Raw genomic sequence first — 21,754 nt, forward strand, 5'->3', positions numbered from 1 at the left:
GGCTCGCGCGCCCGCCCCCGCCCTGGCCCCCAGCGCCCACCCGGTCGGCCCGGCTCAGCCATGATCAAGGCCATCCTCATCTTCAACAACCACGGGAAGCCGCGGCTCTCCAAGTTCTACCAGCCCTACGTGAGTATCCCGCCGCCGCCGTTTCGGGCGAGGGGGAGTCGTTGGAGGCTGGCAGCTTCCTCGCGGAGACCCCCTGGGCGCGCCGCGGCCCTTCTCGCGCCCCGGCAGCCTCGCGCTCCCGGGCTGTCAGCCGCGGGGGTCGGGGTGTGAGCCGGATGCCCACCCCCCGCCGCGCCCCCCGCCTCCGACGTGGCTTTGCCTGGGCGGCTCCTCTTCGGTCCGTGGACTGACCGGTTGCCAGGCTGGCGGGCGCGGCCCTGGGGACTTCCCGGTGCGGGTTCCTCGCCCGTCGGGCAGCTGCTGCCCACCCGCGCCCGCCAACTCCGGGCGCTGTCGCTTGGGCGCTGCGGGCGCCCCGGGCAGCCGCCGAGGGAGGCGGTCGCGCAGCCCCACCTCCCCAGCTCCAGCCTTGCCCGGGGGGCTCCTTTCTCCTCCGGTGGGCAGATGGGCCCCCCTTTTCCCTGGGCATCCTCGGCGTCGCGCAGGAACTTTGGCTCCCCGCGTTTCCAGAACTGCTCGTCCAGGGCCGTCAATGCTGCGGGCGACAAGGGGCGACCCACAGCGCCCGCGTGACTTTCAGGTGTCTCCTTAGGAGAGGAAGAGATAAGTGGGGACCTCAGGCTTGTCTCGGGCTTTTCCCCTAGCGGCTGTCATTTATTTACTCCCGCAATCACTGGCCACCTTTGCTGCGACGGAGGGCAGCTGTGACTCGACCTGAAAGTTAGGTTTGCAGAGGCTGCTGTGGCATTTTTCTGTGTAAGGGGTTTGCCGTCGGTTGTCGTTGTTCATTGACTTCGGAAGGAAGAATAAGCGTCGGAAGCTCTTTTAGAAGGGGAAATGTTGCAGGAGATTTGGAGGTAGTAAAAATCAGTCTTTTATTCATGATCGATAGGGGGCTGACACTGAATTGGCCACGAGGAAAACCCCATACAATTGAGCTCTCGGCAGGAGGATTAATGTGGACGAATCACCCCTGTGTGGAATTGGGACATTTTGCTTCTAACCAAACAGTAGGTGTCTTGACTTTCAGTGAAATACTGAAATTGGACCAAGTTCCCAGATGAGAATCATTTCTGCCATTAAAAATTAATTGTGAAAATGTCACTTTGCTTGCGATAATGCAATCCGGAGGTGTTAGTTCAAGTGGGAAATCGTGAGCTTTTCCCTCAGTCCTTTTAGTTTTGTTTTAACTAGCAATCAACGAATATTTTCTGGCACGGTTTGGCTTTGACCTAGTATGATTTAAACATGAGTGCTCTCTTTAAGAATTCTGCATCATTCTTTGATCCAGGATCAAATTCTAGTCGATCATTCTGAATGAAACAAATGCCCTTAACTTTCTATTGCTGCTCGTGCGCCTACGACCTTTTAGTGAAGCAATCTTTCTCTTTATCATTTTGCCTTCCCATCTGTTTTCCGTGTAGAGAAGGTATGTTCCCATAGTGAAACAGGATCCTAAAATGATTTTTCCCATTTCTCTGCTGAAAAAATGTGGTGTTATTCAGAATCATGGATTTCTTAGCTCCTCTATGACATCTGTGTAACCACACCTATGGTGTAGAATTTAAACATATACAGAAAAATGTTTTTAATTAGGAAATCTTGGGGTACATCTTTCTCTTTGTCAACAATGGGAGCAGAAATAGCTTTTACCTTTTCTCAGCAGGTAGCAGTGAAGGTTAATGTGGGGCAAGGCAGTGCTGGCAACACCCGTGTCATTTTTGGCTGTTTCATAAGTGTCAACTGGGGTCGGGGTGGTAGGGTGGAGAAGTGTAAATAGAATCGAGGGGTCTCAGACTGTAGAAATAGGGATGTCAGCAACTGTTTCTTTGTTAGCCCTTTACAAAGTATAAATGGGGTTTTGCCAACTGTCTATTTGTTTTGACATTGAGGGATAATTTTAAGGCTTATTTATTTATATATTTGCTTCCTCTGCTAGATCATAACCTCTCTGAACACAGACAGTTTTTTCATTCCTTTATTCGAGCAGTCAGCTTGTCTGCAAATACTGATTTAATGTTTACCTTGTGCAGACTGTTACTTCAAATCTGGAGATGAACACACATAATTTCTGCTCTTTCAGCAGGGCATAGACAAAGCCACTCAATAGGAGATACTGGATGTCAGCTAGTAATAAGTACTGTGGGGGGAAAAATAAAGCAAGAGAGGGTGATAGGAAGTACAAAGATCAGAATTTAAAGTAGCAAAGTGTAGGTAAGTTCTCAACCAGTAGACTTGAAACAGCTAAGAAGGCCCATTCCAGGCAGAGGGGCAGCATAAGCAGAGGCCTGGAGGGAATGCCTGTTTGAACAACAGACTGTGTGAAGAACCTGGGAAGACTGGCAGGGCAGGAGCAGACTCTCTCAGGGAACTACGGATTGAGACATGTCTGAAATGGGGTTCTCTACCCAGAATGTCCTTTCTTTCCATTGCCACATGTCCAGATTCAATCCTTTTGTCCACGGAGACATCACTTTAGCATTCCCTAGAATCTTTTATCTTGCTGTAACAGTTCTATTAGTTCTTAGGCTTTTACTTTTATGTTTTCACTGTACAGAATTCTATTTCATTGCCTGTACTTCCGTGGGGCATTCTGTGAATTCCTTGAGGAAAGGTATCTGATTTTAAGTATCTCTTAAAAACATTGAGTCTAGATATGGAAAACTCAGTCAGTTTTCACTGAATTCAGGGGAGTCTCTTAGCTTGAGGTAGAGTTTGCACTAGAAGTAGCCTCCAAGTCCCTTTCCAGCTCTTAAATTTTAGTCCTTAAATTTTAGCAGAGGTTGAGGAATAGATAGATACCTTTAGGGCAAAAGTAATGATGAAATAGCTGTTACTTCATTTGTTTCTGTAGAAGTCTGTGGGAAATATATATCCAGGAGACGGACAGTGAGTTTAATTCAGTAAGCGGTATCAAGGTGTATCACAGGTTAATCCTCTGTGCCCTGATAGGATGCTGACATGTGAGTCCAATATTAGTGGTTTGACACTGAGAAGTCTGTAAACTGTGTAACTATTTTTCAGCCAGTTTCTCTTACTGCATTGGATTTCCATTCCTCATTTGTACTTCATCATGCTGTAACAATTTAGATCCTCATCTTTTTAAGAAATTTCTTTTGTCAAGACTGGTGACAAGCAGAGATACGTCATTATCTAATACGAGTGTTGAAGATTATTCGTTTTTGGGGGGGAGGGTTTTACATTTTTGCCCTTGCATATGTGCACGTTCCATTCATCCTCCATAAAAACACCGTATGTTCATCTTTACCCTTCTATCATGCAGCTTTTCATTTCCTGCTGTAATAGATTTTGAAATCTGATTGTGCCTCCATGCTGTTACTATGTGAAACTTTTGCTAAACTGAAATCTTTGGTTCATACTGCCAGAGTCAGGCATCAGGAACAATTCAAGCAGACTCAGTGCAGCCTCTTTTATTTTGCTGTCTGTATCCTTAAGCTGTAACTGCAGAAGTTCAAATGCTTTTCTTAGTTCGCTTGTCTCTTTAATTGATACCGAGCCTCAGCAACTTGGGGACAGTAAAACTTTCCTCTTTTTATATATGCCTGGCAGTCTTTGTATATTAAATGACTGAGGCTTGTACTTCATAAGCCAGATACATTTTTACATACCCATCAAACAAAAAGGCCCGGGGGTTATGACTCCTGTGTTATTAATGAACTGTGGCATATTCTTGAGTGGATCACTTTAAAGTAGTACTTTTTTTTCCTTTTATATAAATTGTCTTAGTTTTTTCCACAGATTAAAAAATTGTATATATGCATGCATATGTACACACACCACACAAAATGCAAACAGGTAAGTTTTTAAAACGTTACCTGCATGAATTGTTAACATTTTCTTATACGCTGTGTCTGATTATTACTATAACTAAATGCAAGCTCTAGAAGAAACTCTGAATTTTTTTCTTTCCTTTTTTGACTTAAAACTTTTATTTCCTTATTTCCTTTTTGACCTTTTTACATATAGCTTTTTCTTTACTTTTTTAAAAAGTCCCTCAGAAAAACGCACCCATGTTTATTGTTGTCTTTTTTTAGTGACTAGTAAGAAAATGTGGCAGATGGGATAAACTTATTTCTTTGAAAAAGCTGCAATTGTCAACAGTTCTAAGTATTAATTAAGGTGTTAACATATATTAACACAGTATTTGAGCTGTCTTGTTAAGAAACTAATTCCAAGTGATTTTATCTCCTTTCATATTGGTTAAGGTACTTTTGGCTACATAAATTGGATTTCATGTAGGTTTTTTTCCAAATCTACCTAAAAAGAACTATGCTAGAATATATCGTAGGAAGTGTAAAGTAATAGACACATTCAGCAAATCAGCAAAACACCCAGTTTCTGTTTCTTTCTTGCCTCACAAAGCTGGTGTCAGAGGCTGATTTCCTTCTGGACACCAGTGGTGATCAGCCCACAAGGAAGTCCCTGCAGTCCCTGACTGTCTTTTTCTTCAGTCTGGTTAGTGGTACCCAAGACCCTTAAAGCTGCCATAACCATGATCCTTTGGAGCTGAGAAGACAGAAAACATGGATAAAGTTGATATTTTTTTGAAGGGGTGGAGGAGAGAAGTAGATGTTGGGTGAGCAGCCAAGGGCCCACTATTCTACTCTGTTAAACTCTCACATTATTTCTTTTGGATAGATAATAATTTTTCTTACCTGTGATTTTATTACTCCTGAGCTTGTTGATACCAGCTCTTGATAATATATGATCTGAGTATGTGTCCGAAAGTTATTATTTCAGGGTATTTCTTATATATCAAGAATCATTAAAAAATTTCACTCATAATATGATCATAAATTTCTTATGTAGTATGCTTGAGGACTACTCTAAAAGTATATTAAACAGGACCCTTGCTGGTGGCTCTGTGCGTTAGGACGCAGCACTGCAAGCTGGCCATATCCGCTTCAGTGAGAGTTTGATCCCGCCCTGGAGCTGACCCACATGGCGCCACAGATCTCTCCTGACCCGCCTGCTGCTCCCCTCAGCAGTGTACTTTGTCAGTCTGCCTGTTCTGCTGCCCACTCTGTCTTTAGTGAAGCCTCATGTGGTGCCTGTACCCCAGTTCTGTATGAATAAATAAATAAATCTTTAAAAAAGAGATAACTTTAAAAATTCTACCCTTCCTTTATAAAAAATTAAACAAAAAGATAATTAAAAAATATCTAACCTTTTGAATATTAAATTATTAATAAGGAAATAAAGTCTTACAAATTAGTGGTTTTTGGATAGGGAAAAGTTACAAATAGGATGTGATAGGTAATTCTTCTCTTCCAGTACAGGAAGGCCTTTAATAGGGTATCTATATTATATTTCTTTGACTAAGTTGTTGTTGACTGTTAAATTATTTATTGTTTTCTTTTTAAGTAAACTCATTTTCTCTGGTTATATGGAAAATATTTAAATATTATCATCAGTAAATTATTCTTGATTTCACTATCCTCAGTGACATTTTTTTTTAGTATATTTTCTCCAGTATTTTATTTTCCTTCCAGAATGTTCCCATGAAGAACACCTTTCAGACATGATTGTAAACAGAATGAACATGGAGGTATCAGTGGATTCACTGAGAATTTTTGGCTTTGAGATAACCAAATATATTAATGTCTGGTTAAAAATGTGTAAAAACACATTAAGATATATTAAAAGGTTTTCAATCATTTGTATGTGGGGTTTTTTTCCCTGTGTAAGTCCTTTTTATAAAAATGAACTCATATATGTAACCTAAGTGTTATCAGGATTCTTTCTTGATTCCACTGGGAAATCTTTGCTGTTTTTTGTTGGAAAGTCAAATAATGTATTCTTGCTTTTAGTACTTAGAATTTGGTTTGTTCTTATGGTTATGAATTTCTTTACTGCCATCGATGCGTCAAGGTAGTGGACCACCTTGTGGTCTCACGTTTCCTGGCCCATTCTGCCATCAGCCTTGCCCTTACCAAAGTCTGTGAAATGAAATACAGGCAAACAGTTCCTTTACTGAAGGAGCGGCAACTCTCAGGAGTACACTGCAGTGTAGTAGGAATAAGGGCCAACATTCTAGGTAATGGGTGTACGGTCTTCAGATTCCAGAGGGAGGCACTTTGAGGCTTAGCCCTCTGGGAGGAGTGGCCTTTGGGGTACTACAAGGTCAGTCCATTGTGCTCTCCTTTTCATCTTTCTCTGCCTATATTCCTTTGACAAATGTTTAGTTTTTGTATGACTGTGTTCTAAAGATTGGTGGCATTGTGATAATAGGGATGTCCTCTCTACTCTGAGTTAATATTCTTTTGATAGTATATAGACAATAAACTAATTATGCAAGATTCTGATCAGTCTCTGGGGGAAAATAAAACCATGTAAATGCATGAAGAGTGATGGGGGAGAGCTGTATTAGGTAAGATCTTCCTGGAAAGGTTCTGTGAGGACCTGCCATTTGAGAAGATAACTGAATGAAGTGAGGGAGTATAGGAGAATTGCTGAGAAAGCAGGTCTCTGGCAGAAAGGTACAGAAATCTTCAAATGAGATCAAACTTGGTGTGCTGAGGATTAGTAAGGAAGCCACGTGATTACAGGGAAGTGTAGTAATGACTGAGGTTGGAGAGAAAGACAGGGCTAGATTATGCCTGTATCCCAAACCATGGGGCGCCTTCAAATCATTCAGTCTGATGACATCAGCCCAGTGTGCTCTCCCCAAGAAAGGAGATTTGCTCTTAAATCCAGTGTGTCTTTTTGCACACTGCCTCTGGCATCTTCAGCAGAGGCAGTGATGCTCTCTTCTGCCCAGTTTTTCTTTTCTACTGAAAGACAGGAGTGATAGCCCTATCAATGAAAGTTTTTTTCTCACAACATTTCACAGCCTTCATTAAAATTGGGCAAAGTTTATGTGAAGCCCACTGGACTCCCTCTGTCATTGTTCTGGAAAATATTCACACCTTTCCTGCCTTGCTTAAAGCAAGATGTTATTCAAGAATTATTAGCAGCTATCATTGTTCACTGTGTAATCCAGGAGGAAAGGGATCTGTTTTAGAGTGCAAGACACACTGAATTGCATTGATTCCTCTGTTCTATTTAATTAAATAAGAAAGACTTCCAGATCATCCTACCACATATGTAATACATAAACTTGCTATTTCCTGCCACTAATATATTAGTATACTTTCTACAAAATCATTTTTTATTGCAGTGAAATATAGGTAACTTAAAATTTACCATTTAAGTGTATCGAGTATTTTCATATTTTTGTACCAGCATCACCACCATCCATCTCTACATTTTTTTTTTACCTTTCCCAGTTGCAACGTTGTACGTTGTAAGTTCTCTCCCCATTCTCCCTGCTTCCTGTCCCCTAACAACCACCATTCTATATTATCTCTATGAATATGACTATAATTGGAACCTCACATTAGAGTGATTATACAATATTTGTTCTTCTGTGACTGACTTATTTCACTTAGCATTTTATCTTCAGGGTTCATTCAGGTTGTAGCATGTGTCAAAATTTCCTTCCTTTTTAAGGGCTGGACACTATTCCATTATAGATATGTATGTATCACATATTGTTTATCCATTCATTTGTTAATGAACTCTTGGGTTGCTTTCATTTTTTGTTTGTTTAATGCTGCATGAGTCATTAGGGTTACATGGCAACTTGGGTGAAAAAATTACAGTCCCTGTTTTTGCTTCTTTGGTATATACCCCAAAGTAGAAATGCCTGATTACATGCTAATTCTACATTTTATTATTTTGAGGACTTGCTATAGTATTGCCACAGCGGTTGCACCATTTACATTTCCGCCAGCTGTACACAAGGGCTCCAGTTTCTCCAGATCCTTCCTGACATACTGTTTTCTGTTTTTTTTTCCTCCATAATAGCCATCCTACTGAGTGTGAAGTGGTGTCTCATTGTGGATTTCTTTTACATTTCCCTAATGATTTTGAGCATCTCATATGCTTATTGATCATGATTTGTGAATATTTTCTCTCATCCATGGCTTGTTTTTTTCACTCAAGGAATGGTGTCCATTTTTAAAAAATGTGCTTTGTTGCACAAAAGTTGTTACTCTTGTAGGCAGTTACAGTTTTTTTCTATCTCTTCTGCTTTTGGTATCATATTTAAGAAATACGTCTTTAATGACTACATAACATTTCTTTGGATAGTACAATCGTTTATTTAACTACTACTGTGAACTTTTTTGAATGCAGTTTTTTGATGAAGATTTAAACAATAAATATACAACCTGACTTAATACTCAGTAGTTATTACCTAAATTAGTAAGTTACTTTTATCATCACTATTATTTGCTACTTCCTACCTACCTTTGCTTGGAAGATATGTGTATCGAGAATAGTTAGACTATTAAGAAATTGTTCTCAGATGCTCTTTGTTTATCCTTAGAATGAATGAATTTTCTCTCTCTTTTTCACTTCTCAAAGATCCCCATTGTTTAAAATCTGTGGGCTTTGTTTTGTAATGAACTTCCTTATAAAGTACAGTGTCCTCCAAGATCCTTCTAGAGGAGACTTTTAAGTGTAGCTATAAAACTTGCCCTATGAAGTCTCCCTGGTGGCTCAGTGATTAGTGTCTCAGTGTTATCAAGCTATCACTGTCATTAGCCACTGCAGCAGAAATTTAATCCTCTACCAGGAAGCTACCCATACCGCACAGCAGACCTCTCTTATCCTGCCCACTTTTCCCCTCAGCAGCGTACTTCATCAGTCTACCTGTTCTGCTCCCCACTCTGTCTCTGGTGAATTCTCTCACCTCCGGCCTACACCCCAGTTCTTGTATATATAAATAAAAAAATAAATCTTAAAAAAAAAACCCCAAAACTTGCCCCAGCTTTTATTAAGCCACATAATCTTAATAAAAAAATCTTTGATATAATTCACATATACAAAATTTACCACTGAAAGCATATTCTTCAGTTTTTTATTGTCTTCATGATTGCATTCACTGTGATCTAAGTTTAGAACATTTCATTAAACCAAATAAAATCTAGTACCAATTAGTAGTCACTCCCCAATTTCCATCTGTCCCAAGCACTCATTAGTTTGTTGTCTGTGACTCTAGATTTGCCTCTTGTAGCTATTTCATATACATGGAATATAGTAATTAATGCAAGCACAGCTTGCTTTCTTTTATTTCACAGATAATGCATTTTTTACAAGACTTCAGCAGCAAAGATTCCAACTGAGCCTTCCAACTGAAGGCTCAGTTGCTGACTGGCATTTTTTTCTTTTAACTGAGGTATATGTGTTTTTTATTTAGATATAATATTATTTCACACTAACAGTATGAATATTTTCTCATTTTTTAAAAGATTTATTTTATTTATTTATGTAGTGGCTGGCAATGACTTGATAGTGTTGAGACTTAACCCCTTGCACCACCAGGGAGGGCTCTTTCTCATTTTTTAAAGTGTGTCTGTTGAAGTAATTTGATTTATTACACTATATATGTTTTAGGGGCATAGGGTCATGTCATGATACATTGGGCCCTTCTCTACCTCCTCTCTTCTTCTGGTAGTCTCAGTTCTGCTCTCAGATTTCAAAGGTTTTGTTCCTTTTTGTCTGTTCTTGCATTTTTTTCCCTACATGTGAGTGAAAACATGTGGTATTTGTCCTCCTTCTGACTCATTTTGTTTAGTATTATCCACTTTAGTTCTATCCTTATGACAGTTGGAAAAATTTTACTGCTTTTTATAGTTGAAGAGACGTCCATTGTCTGTATATACACCATATTTTAATCTATTCTAATTTGTCACTTGGCACGTGTAAACCTATGTATACTTGGAGATAAAAAATTATTTTCTTGTGGTAAACTCTTTATTGAGGTAGTCTGGAACAGAAGTTACAGTTTTTGGAGGTATGTTGTAAAGGAAACTTAAATAAAATGGAGGTTGGGAAGACATGTAGAAGGAGTCCTCTTGTTCTACCATTTCTTGTCAGTTATCCCAATCAGGAAGCCAGCCTTTACCTCAAGCAGTAAGAAAAGCTGGAAGACTTTTCCTGTACTCCCCAAACAAGAGTTCAAGTTCTTAGCACATACTCAGCCAATAAAAACATCACAGTTCAGTTCATGTAAGTCATCACCTAACGCTTACTTTCTGTTAGTGAATGTTCATTTTCCTCTTGCGTATGTCTTCTGTAGCCTGCCCTGATTTCTGTGTAAGTCTTCCATGTGAGGAGTGCCAGTACCTAGTGTTGTCGGCCAGATGTGATACCGCCCAGTGCATGAGTTGTTCAGTATAATGACTCAGATCTTCACATTTATCAGTTAAATTTTGTCTTTTAACAAGAATCATAAATATGGAGGCTTTGGTGACTGCTTCCCTCATTTAACATATTTTCAAGATTCACCCATATCGTGGCATGTGCCAGTATTTCATTCTTTTTGTGGGTAAATAATATTCCCCATTACATACCACATTTGGGATGGTTGAGTCATTTCCACTTTTTAGCTACTATTAGTAATGGTCTGTGAACACTGTGCAACTTTGTGTGTGGACATAATTTCACTTCTCTTGAGCATATTATCTAGGAGAAGGCCATATGATAGCTATATGTTTAATTGTTCAAAGAACTGCCATATTTTCAAAGTGGTTGTACCAGTTTACATTACTATCGATATGGTATGAGGCTTCCAATTTTTTCCATTCTTACAATTGTCTGTCTTTGCTTCTAGCCTTTTTGGTGGATATCAAGCAGTGTCTGACTTTGGTGTTAATTTCCATAAAATTTTATTTTTGATGGCCAGTTTATTTTTGCTATGCTTTTGTGGGTCTGCTAGACTTTAGTGGCCCATTCGGCCACTATTAGTGTTACCCACAGTTCTGCATTCCTGTACAAGGTCAGAACTGCCCTCAGAAATAGTCAGTCATAAGAGCCAAACCTTAGAAGGTGCCTTTCAAATCAATCAAGAGCAGAAAGCGTGATCACCCTGGGAAGAGTATGCATCAAGAGATGAAGACCCATGTATGGCAAGGGACCCCAGAAGCTGATCAGTGAAGTGCCTTTTGCCCCATTTTTTATTTCTGCCTCAAAATTTCGTGTGATTGCCCACTGCCTGTATTTATTTCTGAATTCTACTTATTCATGGTGGCCCTTCCTAAATATCTGTCACTTTTCTTTGCAGATGATCTTGCTGCTAAAGATCATTATTCCCCTTGATGTCCTGTAATGTCTGTTTGTCCTATTTTGTGAGCTGTTGTCCTCTGACTTTTATTGTAAAGACATATATTTCTTTTATGGGCTGTAAAAATAGCAACGTGTAAAACTTTTTTTTCGTATAAAACTCTTAATAAAAATATGCAACAATTATATTTTATTTCTTGGATTAAGCCCTTTGAGAAAAGAATCCATTTCTCGTTCATCTTGTTCATTCTTGATATTCATCTTGTTCATTCTTGATATTCTAACACTAGTGGAGTGATGAATGCATTTTGAAAAAACATATTCTCCTTTTAAAATATTCTCCTTTATGTGGGAAGGAAGGAGGTAAGGATAATAACATATTTACTGTTTGATAAGAGCAAAGTTTTGGTTTTAAAGTTGTACTTCATGATATTTATAATAAGCACAGTAAACTTAGGGTTAAATTGCACTACTGAGTTACTGGATTTTTACAACCTATTTTTTCATTAATGCACTAATAAGCATTTAAAATGATACATATTTTGCCTATATGTTATGCTGTTTGTAGGCTGATGTAATCTAGGAGTGGTGACCAACTGAAATATATTACTTTGACTTCTGTTAGGAAGCGATAGTGTTAGGAAATTTGATCAGCTTAAAGTAAGCTCAGGCTTCTTTAAGAACGCTCTTAAATTAAATTGACTATTAAAGAAAGGGAATTGTCTTATGTCAGCAGAGACTTCATTTGTTTAATCTTAGTTTGGACTTTGCTGTTTAATTAAAAATTTAAGGCATTCTTTCCAATATTGATTTTGATTTGAGTTTTACTGGCATCTTAAAAAAGACAAATCACAAGTGACTCCCTTGAAGTGCATTTGACAAATTCTTTTCAGTAGTGAAAATAAATAAAGGTTAGGATATTTATCTTACTTGTTCATAAGCAGTAATATTATACAAAAGAGATAATTTTAATTTTAAATGAAGTCTAATTTAATCTGTTTTTTACATTGTTCTCTGTGCTTTGGTGTCATTAAGAAATGTTTGCCAAGTTATTTGCCCCTCCCATGTTTCCCTCTAAGAATTTTATAGTTTTATCTTTAGCTAGTTGTTTAATACCATTTTTTGAAGAAGAAACTATTCTTTCTCTCATTGAAATGTAATCATTCCCTCCTTGAATTGACATGCCAAAGTCAATTAATCATAGATCTGTGGGTTTTTTTTTTGGGCTCTCAATTCCATTTCATTCGTCTTTATGTCTGTTACACCCATACCAAACTTTTCGATTATTTTAGGCTTAGTAATAGCAGTAAAATTTGAAATCAGAAAATAAATCTTTCAACTTTGTTCTTTCTCAAGATTGTACTGTTCGGAGTCCCTTCACATTCCTTATGAATTTGAAAATGGGGTTTTGTATGTGTGCAAAAAAGCTGTTGGGCTTTTGATAAGGATTTCACTGATTCTCTAAATTGCTTTGGATCATCATCTGAGTGATTCTTCCTGTACATCAACATATCCTATTATGTTTTTTTATTTATTGTTGTTTTCAGCAGTGTTGTTTTCAGTCTATATGCCTTGCACAGGTTTGATTAAATTTACTCTTGGGTGTTGTTTATGATATTGTAAAAATTTGTTTTGTTTTTGTAATGTTCAGTTTTTAGAAATACAACTGATTTTTGCTGATTGGTTTTGTATCTTTAACTTTACTGAATTTTTTAACTTTTTAAAAAATGTCTTTTTTAGGATGTTTTGGATATAACATCTGTCTTATTATCTAATTATAATGTGAAATGAATCCTTTGAAATTTGTTTATCATTCCTGTTTTTTCTCTATAACTTTATTTTAATCAATATGTATTAAACATATTATTTAGCTTGATGTGTTTCTGAATTTTATATTAGTGAGATGATTGCATATCGTTCTGGTATTTACTTTTGTTATCAAATGCACTTGTTGAATCCCTAATTCCTAATGTGGTGGTTTTAGGTTACAACTTTGGGAGAGAATTAGATTTAGATGTGATTTTGATGGTGGAATCCTCATCCACCGTCAAGGAGGGACACCAGAGAGCATGTTTTGCTTTGCTTTCTTCTGTGTGAAGAAGGTGCTGTCTTGAAGCCATTGTGTGAACATACTATAACTTACCCATTCTCTGACTGATAGAATTTGTGTTATTCTCAGCTTTTTGTTGTTACTGTATGAGTGCCCATATGAACCTTCTTCTACATGTCTCTTTGTGGCACTGGTTAAGAGTTTATTATATATATGCAGATACTAATATTCAGTTGCTTCATATCTCTAAAAATAGTGGGCTGTTAAGGTTCAGTATAGTACCTAGGGATGGTAGTGCTGAGTTATAAGATCATTTTCTCAATGGCTTTTACCATTTGTTTTTCCACTGATAGAATAAGAATTTTATCTTTGTCAATATTTGATATTGTCATATTTTTACACTTTTGCTTATATGGGGCACATGGAATTTTCTTATTTTAGTTTGTGAGTTTAATATTTATTGAGCCAATTCTTGTTATTAGGACGTGCTTATGTAGAGATGAGGTAGATGGATGGACTCTTAGCTCAGTTTTCATTTAGTTAAACTTACATAATGGAATATTCAAGATCCATCCCCTTCTCCCAATGAAATATAGATTAGCTATGTGAATTATTAATATTTTTTCTTTTCTTTCCACTTATTTGTAAAACAGTAGACTTTCACTAATACCTAGTGTCTCTTTTAGTAATGTTTATAACTCTAATATTTTTCTTACTGGTTTTGAGACTCAGAAATAAGTTTCTTTTATTGTAGTGGTAAACTTTAAAGGCTTATGTTTCTTTTTTTTCCCATCAAGAATGTTGGGTTTTGTTTACATTACATGCACTATGTTCACTTCCTAAGGACCTCTCTATTAGATAAATTTCCCAGACAGATACTGCTGTGTTCTGATTTTTAAATTCTTAACATGTTAAGCCCATACATTTGACCCTAATGTATATGAATTATTCCTTCTCAGAGTGAAGATACACAACAGCAAATCATCAGGGAGACATTCCATTTGGTATCTAAGAGAGATGAAAATGTTTGTAATTTCCTAGAAGGAGGATTGTAAGTATATTATAGACATCTTTGACTTCATGGTTAATATATATATGTATTATATTATAATGCATATGTGTTATATATATATATGTATGTGTGTGTTTAGTGGGCTTGTGCTTAAAGGTTCCTAATTTTGATTAATTGGATCAGGTATATAAATTTCCATTTACGTTATAAGTAGCTTAAAGGACTTTTTTTTAAATGTATGTAAGGTTTTTTCTTTTTAAGGATTTTATAAAGACATGTTATATAATGACAATACATTTGTTTGGAAAAAATTCAAACATACAGTAAAGCATAAAATGTACACTAAGAAGCTCCCCTTACCAACTTTCATCCTTCCCAGTTTTTTCTGAGTCCTCAATATTTAATTTTATACTGATTAATATATATTAATTTTTACCTTTGGTATTGTTCTGTTTACTGGTTTGTATGTGTATTGCTTGTTTTCACTTAATATTTTGAAAAGTTTTACATATAAACACATATAGAGCAGCCCATTCTTTCCAGTAACTATAGAGTATTCCTTAGTGAGTGAAATTCTTCATAAAAATTTAGATCTCATCCTTTATTGCTGTAAACATGACCAAAGTCTGCTCTTTAAATTTTTATCTGTTTGTGTGTATAAGTACAGATATGTATATAGATATAGGTTAGCAGCATAGAGATTAGAAGTTAGCCAATAAACTTTTCTATTTTTACATAACTAAATAAAAATTATAATTGTCAGCTAGTACTTATTTTGTTATATACTTAATAGATACAAGTTTTATTTTTTCAGTTGAAGACTCACTGGTTTATAAAGATGAATAGGTTTCAGGTGTACATCTTTATAAATCAGCATTTCTATATACTAAAAGTTCACTACTAAAAATCTAATTCCACCCTTCACCATAAGTTTATCCCTTTTACTTGCCTTACCACTCCCCCTTCCACAGCTAATTTTGGTCTTACAATATGTTTACTTTTGTTTTTGTATAAATATTTTAAAATACATGTGTCACTTGAGAACAGTTTGCTCTCAGATAGTTTCCTAATTGACCCCTCCTATGCTTATATGATTAAATTCTAATAAGCATTTGTATTGGATCAGTTATTTAATTAGATTCTTTTTAAGACATTTAGAACACTAATTTGTGAGGATAAATACCATTTGTAAGGAGTAAACACAGTGGCGTTAGCCCTGGATGTGGAGGAATATCTTTAATTTTTGGTAAAACTTACAGCCCTCATCTTTCTGATTAGCCATGTGCCGCTCTGTAATCTTGTGTTTTTCCTTCTTTGTGTCGAAGATCTCACTTTCCTTAACATATCTTCTTCTTGATGGCAGCATTAGTGGAATGGTTTGGGATTTTCACCCCAATGATGTTTTTATTGGAGGTAAAGTGACACATCTGGTGTCTTCTGCATAGAGGGTCTTGGTTAGGGATGGAGGTTCAGTCACAAGTACTAAGCACTGCTCAACACTTCAGGAAAGTCACCCTCTTCCCCTGGCAGTGCCCATTGAGGATGATCAGGATGACCCCCAAGGTGAGGCTAGCTGGCAGTTTTCCTGTATGCTCTGGAAGGGTTTTTTGTTTGTTTGTTTGTTTGTTTTTGTCATTCCTCAGCAGCTCTCAAGGCTCATCTTCAGTAGGATATATCTAGAAATCTTGCAAAATGTATAGCCCCTGTGGTACTGCCATTCTTACCATTTTAAGAAGCTCTGCTTCTTCACTTTGCGTCCCCACACCAGCATTAGCTTCTTGGTTTCCTGTTTCTTCTTTGTAGTAGTCAGCTTCTCAGCTTTTCACTCACCATCCTGCAAAGACAGGTGCATTCTCATTAACAATTCAAACTAAAACTTAGCCGAGCCCCATATGAATGATCACATTGTAGTTGAACAAAGCAACACTTCGCTACATGTATTTCAGTAAGTGTGATACTATTAAGAAAAAATAACTCAGGTGATATAGAATATTTGTTACTCCCTGATCATAAATAGTGTTCATCATGTTAAAAGATTACTTGTGTTTCTCAAAAGAGTATGTCGTGCTGTACATAAATTTTCAAATTCGCTTTGTGTGTAGCTTTTGTTACTAGCAATTTATTTGTTGAGAAAGATGCACCTGCTTTCTGTTTTTGTATTTTTAATTGTATTTATTTCTCTTTAATGTCTGTAGGATTTTAGTTACCTTTGCGCTTACTTTCACTTCCCTTCATGCCAGCCTCTTAATCTCTTATCTCTTAGGAAACTTGTCACCCAGCACATGTACTATATATGGTAGACGTGAAAGGACCAGATTGATCTACCAGGGCACTGTTTGAACTTGAAATTATTCCTTGAATTGTAGTTTTCCAGCTTTGTGAAAAGTAGAAATAAAATACTGAATCAGAAATAAGGTTGCACATCAAGTTTGCTTCTACTTCTGTCACTAACAAGCTTGCTTTCTTGGCTGTGTCACTGACCTTCTTGTATGTCAGTTTTCCCCTTTGTAAAGTCAGATAATTAGGCTTCGAGAATTTCAAGAATTCCGTGATTTTATTTTGTATCAGTATTTGTCCATAATACAGCTTCAAGATGAAATTTTATTTTTAAGGGCAAAAATAATGTATTTCTCATCAATAAACTTTACTCTTTTAATAACATTAGTGGTCATTTTGAAAGATTATTTTCAAAAGTTTGGTCTTCATTTAAAGCAGAGCAAAGCAGAAATTTCTGATAATCACTGAATTGCTGATTTGGGATGAAGTGAAGCCTGCTATTTGTGCTCTTTTTGTCTCTTTTAAGAGGCAATTGCAATCATAGTCCAAAAATACAATCTCTGAATCTTTAATTGTTGTTAAATGTCATAAAAAGGACTATAAAGGTAATATGTACTAAGCAAAATTGTTTACAGAACTTGTAAGCTTAATGTTACTTTTACAGAGTGAGAAATAGATGCCATTTTCCCATGTGTTGTTTAAATTAAAATTAATTTTAAATTAAAATGTAAATCTGCGATTACATTTAGATTGGGTATTTTTAGCACTTTAGTGTTAAAAGATCTTTTTGAGCAAATGAACTAATATTAACTATGAACTAGCTAATCTATATTTAGAAAACTATAATCTGTGTTTAGAATGACTCCTAGGTTGTTGTTTTTTTAAATGATACAATTCCAATAAATACAAATACACAGGAAATTATTGGATCAGAGAGTTGGATGTCTCTTATCTCAGTTTTCTTGCATTTATATTCCAAAACAAAGTATAATTTGAGGAGATCTTGATGGTAAATCTGCCCAGAACTTAAGAAATGTCGTTCTTCTTTTTTTTTCTAGTTGATAATCAGTCTTAAGCTGTGTAACTTACAGTGGCGTATGAAGCTAAATCTAGTAAGCACAAACAAATGCTCTGTGATCTGCCTGTATCCTTGAGCTCTTGTTTACTAATCTTTTCTTATCCACAAGCCTTCTTTCTCTTCTTTGAGCATAATTATTTTGTTCTAGATAAAATGGCCTTTTAAAGTTGTTACCTGTGCTTGAAATGGCTCTCCTGTAAATTTTTTCATGGCCTACTCTTTATCATTAGATCTCAGCTTAAGTTTTCACTTTTTCTGAAGTAGCAAATCCATCAACCTGGCACTATCCTATTTTAATTCTTTCTGTAGCACCTTCCCTTCTGATAACTTTATTTATTCCTCCTAACCCACTTTCAGCCCCAGGCGCATTGTAGTTACTCAGTAGGTAGTTAATGAATGAATGAATAAACTAAATACTGGCTTATTTTACTTGACCCCTCTGAGGAAAATAGTCATTCTAATTTATTTTGTCTCTCATATAAATTCACTTAAATGTTATTCCATTAGCTATTTACCTTACATTTTGTAAAAGGTTTTTGAGCACATTGTCAGTTTGCTGAGCTAATGAAATATTTTTCATGTTGCTTTTTATAACCTTCCAATTGTTTTGTTTGGTCTTTAGATTAATTGGAGGATCTGACAACAAGCTGATATATAGACATTACGCAACATTATATTTTGTCTTCTGTGTGGATTCTTCAGAAAGTGAACTTGGCATTTTAGATCTAATTCAAGTAAGTTGACACTTGCCTTTTACTGTCTTCAGTTATCATTTTGGCACTTATGTTTTAGAAAACTTGTATATTTTGGAGATGTTCTTTTTGCTCTCTTTGCTTTTCCAGATCATTCTGTCTTCTAAAGTGAACTCAGACTTTATCTCATGGTAACAAATTTTAACATCCTCTACCCATTTCTTGCAGTAGCATTTCACCCCCTCCCCCATTTATTGGAGACTTTGTTAAAGACTTTCTAAGGTCTGAGATTTTTATACTGTTTGCAAGCAAATGAGTTGCCTACTTCAGTTCTATGGATGCTGGCAGAGGACAAAAGACTTCTGAGCTAGAAACAGAGGATTTTATTACTAACAGCAAAAGCAGTGGACAGAGAAAGCATTTATGTATGTCAGTTCCCCCATTCCTATTTCCCAAATGATCAGTCTTCTTTTGTTTTCTAAAAGTTTTTCTAATAAAGTAAAAGAAGCCAACTTTTACTTATATATTGATTAGTAGCAGTTAAGGATTGACCAGAATTCAATATTGCCTTACCATTTAACTTTGCTCATTGTTACATTTCTTGGTGTATCACAATAGGGAGTAATTAATTTGTTGTCCTATTATTTCAAAGAAGCTTTATATTTCTAAGGAAATTATTTTTAGTATGTGCTTTCTGTTCCCTTCTTAGTTAGCCATGACTGCAGAGTTTAGACTTATAGGCACTACATTCCAAGGTATTGTTTATTTGCAACGAGTATTACAAGAAGAAAAGCAGAGAAAAGTAATTCATTTCCAATTCAGTCTGTTTTATTGAAGTACTTTAATTAAGAAAGACCCTAACAAATAATTTTCCTAGGGTTTAATCAGAAGTATTTTATAGTGTATTGTACTTTTAAGTCATGGTTATTATTTTGATATTGTGGCTGCTCTTAATAGTTAGGATAGCTTAATTATAACTCAGAAAGGACTTATATGGGAGGTTGTCAGTGAACATCCTGCATCACACTTGAAGTAAATCCTATCATGAGTTTGTGGAAAGTATAACTGTCTTATGTTGTGTTTTAACTACGTATTGAAATGTTGACAGGGTCTTTATATTAGAGCAGTTACAGAAAAATGGATTTCAGGATAAGTGTCACCTTCCCAGCACTAACATAGCTAAAATGAATTTAAAAGATCCTGTTGTATTATCACATATTGATCTGTGATGTCACTCAAAAAGAAAAGCTTCTTCCTTACCTTAACCGGGACTGATTCTGTCACTACCACAAACGTGCAATTCTGTAATTGCTGTCATTACCTAGCAGTAACCACATGTCATTAAATACGGAGGAGGGAATTCACCCATCCACCATCACCACAGTCTCCTGTGCTCCTCTTTCCCTCTTTCCAGTCCCTCTCTCTCCCTCTCCCCTGTAGGATGTCTCTGATTTATAATTGTCTGTTTGTTTTGTTGTTTTTGTATAATATTTATTGTTTCCCCTAATGTCTTATTTGGTTCCGCTATATCCTCCTGTGAGACCATCTGATATTTTTCATTTTCCTTCTGACTTATTTCACTGTATATAGTTCCTTCTTGCTCCATCCACGTTGCTGTGAATTGCATGAGTTTATCTTTTTTGATCACTGAGTAGTATTCCATTGTATAAATATACCACGTCTTCTTGACCCAATCATCTAGTTTTGGGCATTTGGGTTGTTTCCAGATTTTATCTATTGTAAATAGTGCTGCAGTAAAACATAGGATTGCAGGTATCCTTTTGAATTAATGTTTTTGTGTCCTGTGGGTAGATGCCTAGGAATGGAATGGCTGGGTCATATAGAAACTCCATTTTTAGTAGTCTGAGGAACCTCCATACAGCTTTCCATAGTGGTTGTACCAGTTTGCATTTCCACCAGCAGTGTAGGAGAGTTCCTTTTTCACCACATTTTTCAATTACTCAACATTTATTGTTGCTAGGTTTTTTTTTCTAAAAGATTTGTTTACTTATGCACAGGGTACAGGCCAGAGGTGCAGGGGGTGAGAGGATTCACCAGAGACAGAGTGGGGAGCAGAACAGGCAGATGGACTGAAATATACTGCTGAGGGGAGCAGTGGGCTGGTCAGGAGAGGTCTGCCATGCCATGTGGGTCACCTCCCTGGCCAGGAATGGAACTCATGCTGTAGTGGCTGCGGTTGCTTCCCAGTACTGTGCTTTAACCGGTTGAGCCACCAGTGAGGGCCCTTTGCTAGTTTTTTTGATGTGGGCTATTCTTTCTGGTATAAGGTGGTATCTCATTGTGGTTTTGATTTACATTTCCCTGATTATGAGGGATATTGAACATTTTTTCATATGCCTGTGCTGTTTGCATTCCCTCTTTGGAGAAGTATCTTTTAAGTTCTTGTGCACATTTCTTGACTGGATTGTTTACATTGTTTTTGTTGAGTCATGTGAGTTCTTCTTATATCTTTGTGATTAGTCCCTTATTAGTTGTATGGAGTACAAAGATTTTTTTCCCCAATCAGTAGGGTATCACTTTGTTTAATGTCTTTTTTCAGTTTGATATAGACCCAGGGGTTTATCCTTTCCTTTATTTTCTTTGCTTTGGGGATGAGACTTTAAAGATGTTACTGAGATATATGTCTTGTAGTGCTTGGTATTTCATATTCTTTCTGTATCAAGAAAATGTAATAAATGTCAACATGTAATTGCTAATCATGTTTAATTCTAATTTTTTGAATGTTAAAAATGATACCAAACTTGGAAGCATGAACTTTTAAGCAAAGATTTTGTTTCTAAGGTATGCATATGTTGTTCCAGTTTTAACTGTATTGTGGGTAAAAGCTGAGAGAAGACACTGTTTGTATAGTCCATATGAAACTTATACCAGTTTGTGCTATGAGTGTTTTAGCATGATATTGACTGCTGTGTTAGCAGATTTTAGAGTTGGTAGCTGGCTTTTTTTAGAGTCCTTTCTGTTGTAGCATATCTTCATTGGAAGTGTTAAAAAATTTACAGAGTGAGAATAGAAGTTCATTAAATATTAATAGGAGTTGTTTGAGTTATTTATAAGTGGTCATATTGTCCACAATTAATTTATTATGCTAGGCTGATAATGGAGGCATAAAAATTCTCTAGATAATTCCAAATTCTGATAAGGTTGCTGTCCACATGTAGCATTTATAGTAACATCTGTCTTACGTGTAGTTAGGACAAAATTGAGAACAGCTTACCTTTTCTTTCTTTTTTTTTATAACAGTTTATTTTTACATCATTTTGTACATTTTTTTTTTCCATCTCAATTGTAATCCCCTCGGGTTTCCCATCACCAAGTCACCCATGTGCCATCACCACAATCCCGTGCACTTCCCTCCCCACCCCCCC

The 21,754-nt window shown here is 36.6% G+C and overlaps 1 protein-coding gene across 3 annotated transcripts in view; it reads left to right on the top strand.

Moving 5' to 3' along the window:
- Window positions 1–6: 6 nt before the first annotated feature.
- AP3S1 (adaptor-related protein complex 3, sigma 1 subunit) overlaps window positions 7–21,754 on the top strand; it is a 46,219-nt gene continuing 24,471 nt past the window's right edge. For all 3 annotated transcript variants that reach the window (XM_004686645.1, XM_012727974.1, XM_012727975.1), the window contains exons 1-3: window positions 7–129; window positions 14,269–14,360; window positions 18,299–18,410. In XM_004686645.1, the coding sequence (XP_004686702.1) occupies window positions 61–129; window positions 14,269–14,360; window positions 18,299–18,410 (273 nt within the window). In that variant the 5' untranslated portion in view covers window positions 7–60. The remainder of the gene's footprint in view (window positions 130–14,268; window positions 14,361–18,298; window positions 18,411–21,754) is intronic.

This window comes from Condylura cristata, unplaced genomic scaffold (genome assembly GCF_000260355.1).
Source record: "Condylura cristata isolate star-nosed mole 26May11 unplaced genomic scaffold, ConCri1.0 scaffold00021, whole genome shotgun sequence".
NCBI classification, from domain to species: Eukaryota; Metazoa; Chordata; class Mammalia; order Eulipotyphla; family Talpidae; genus Condylura; species Condylura cristata.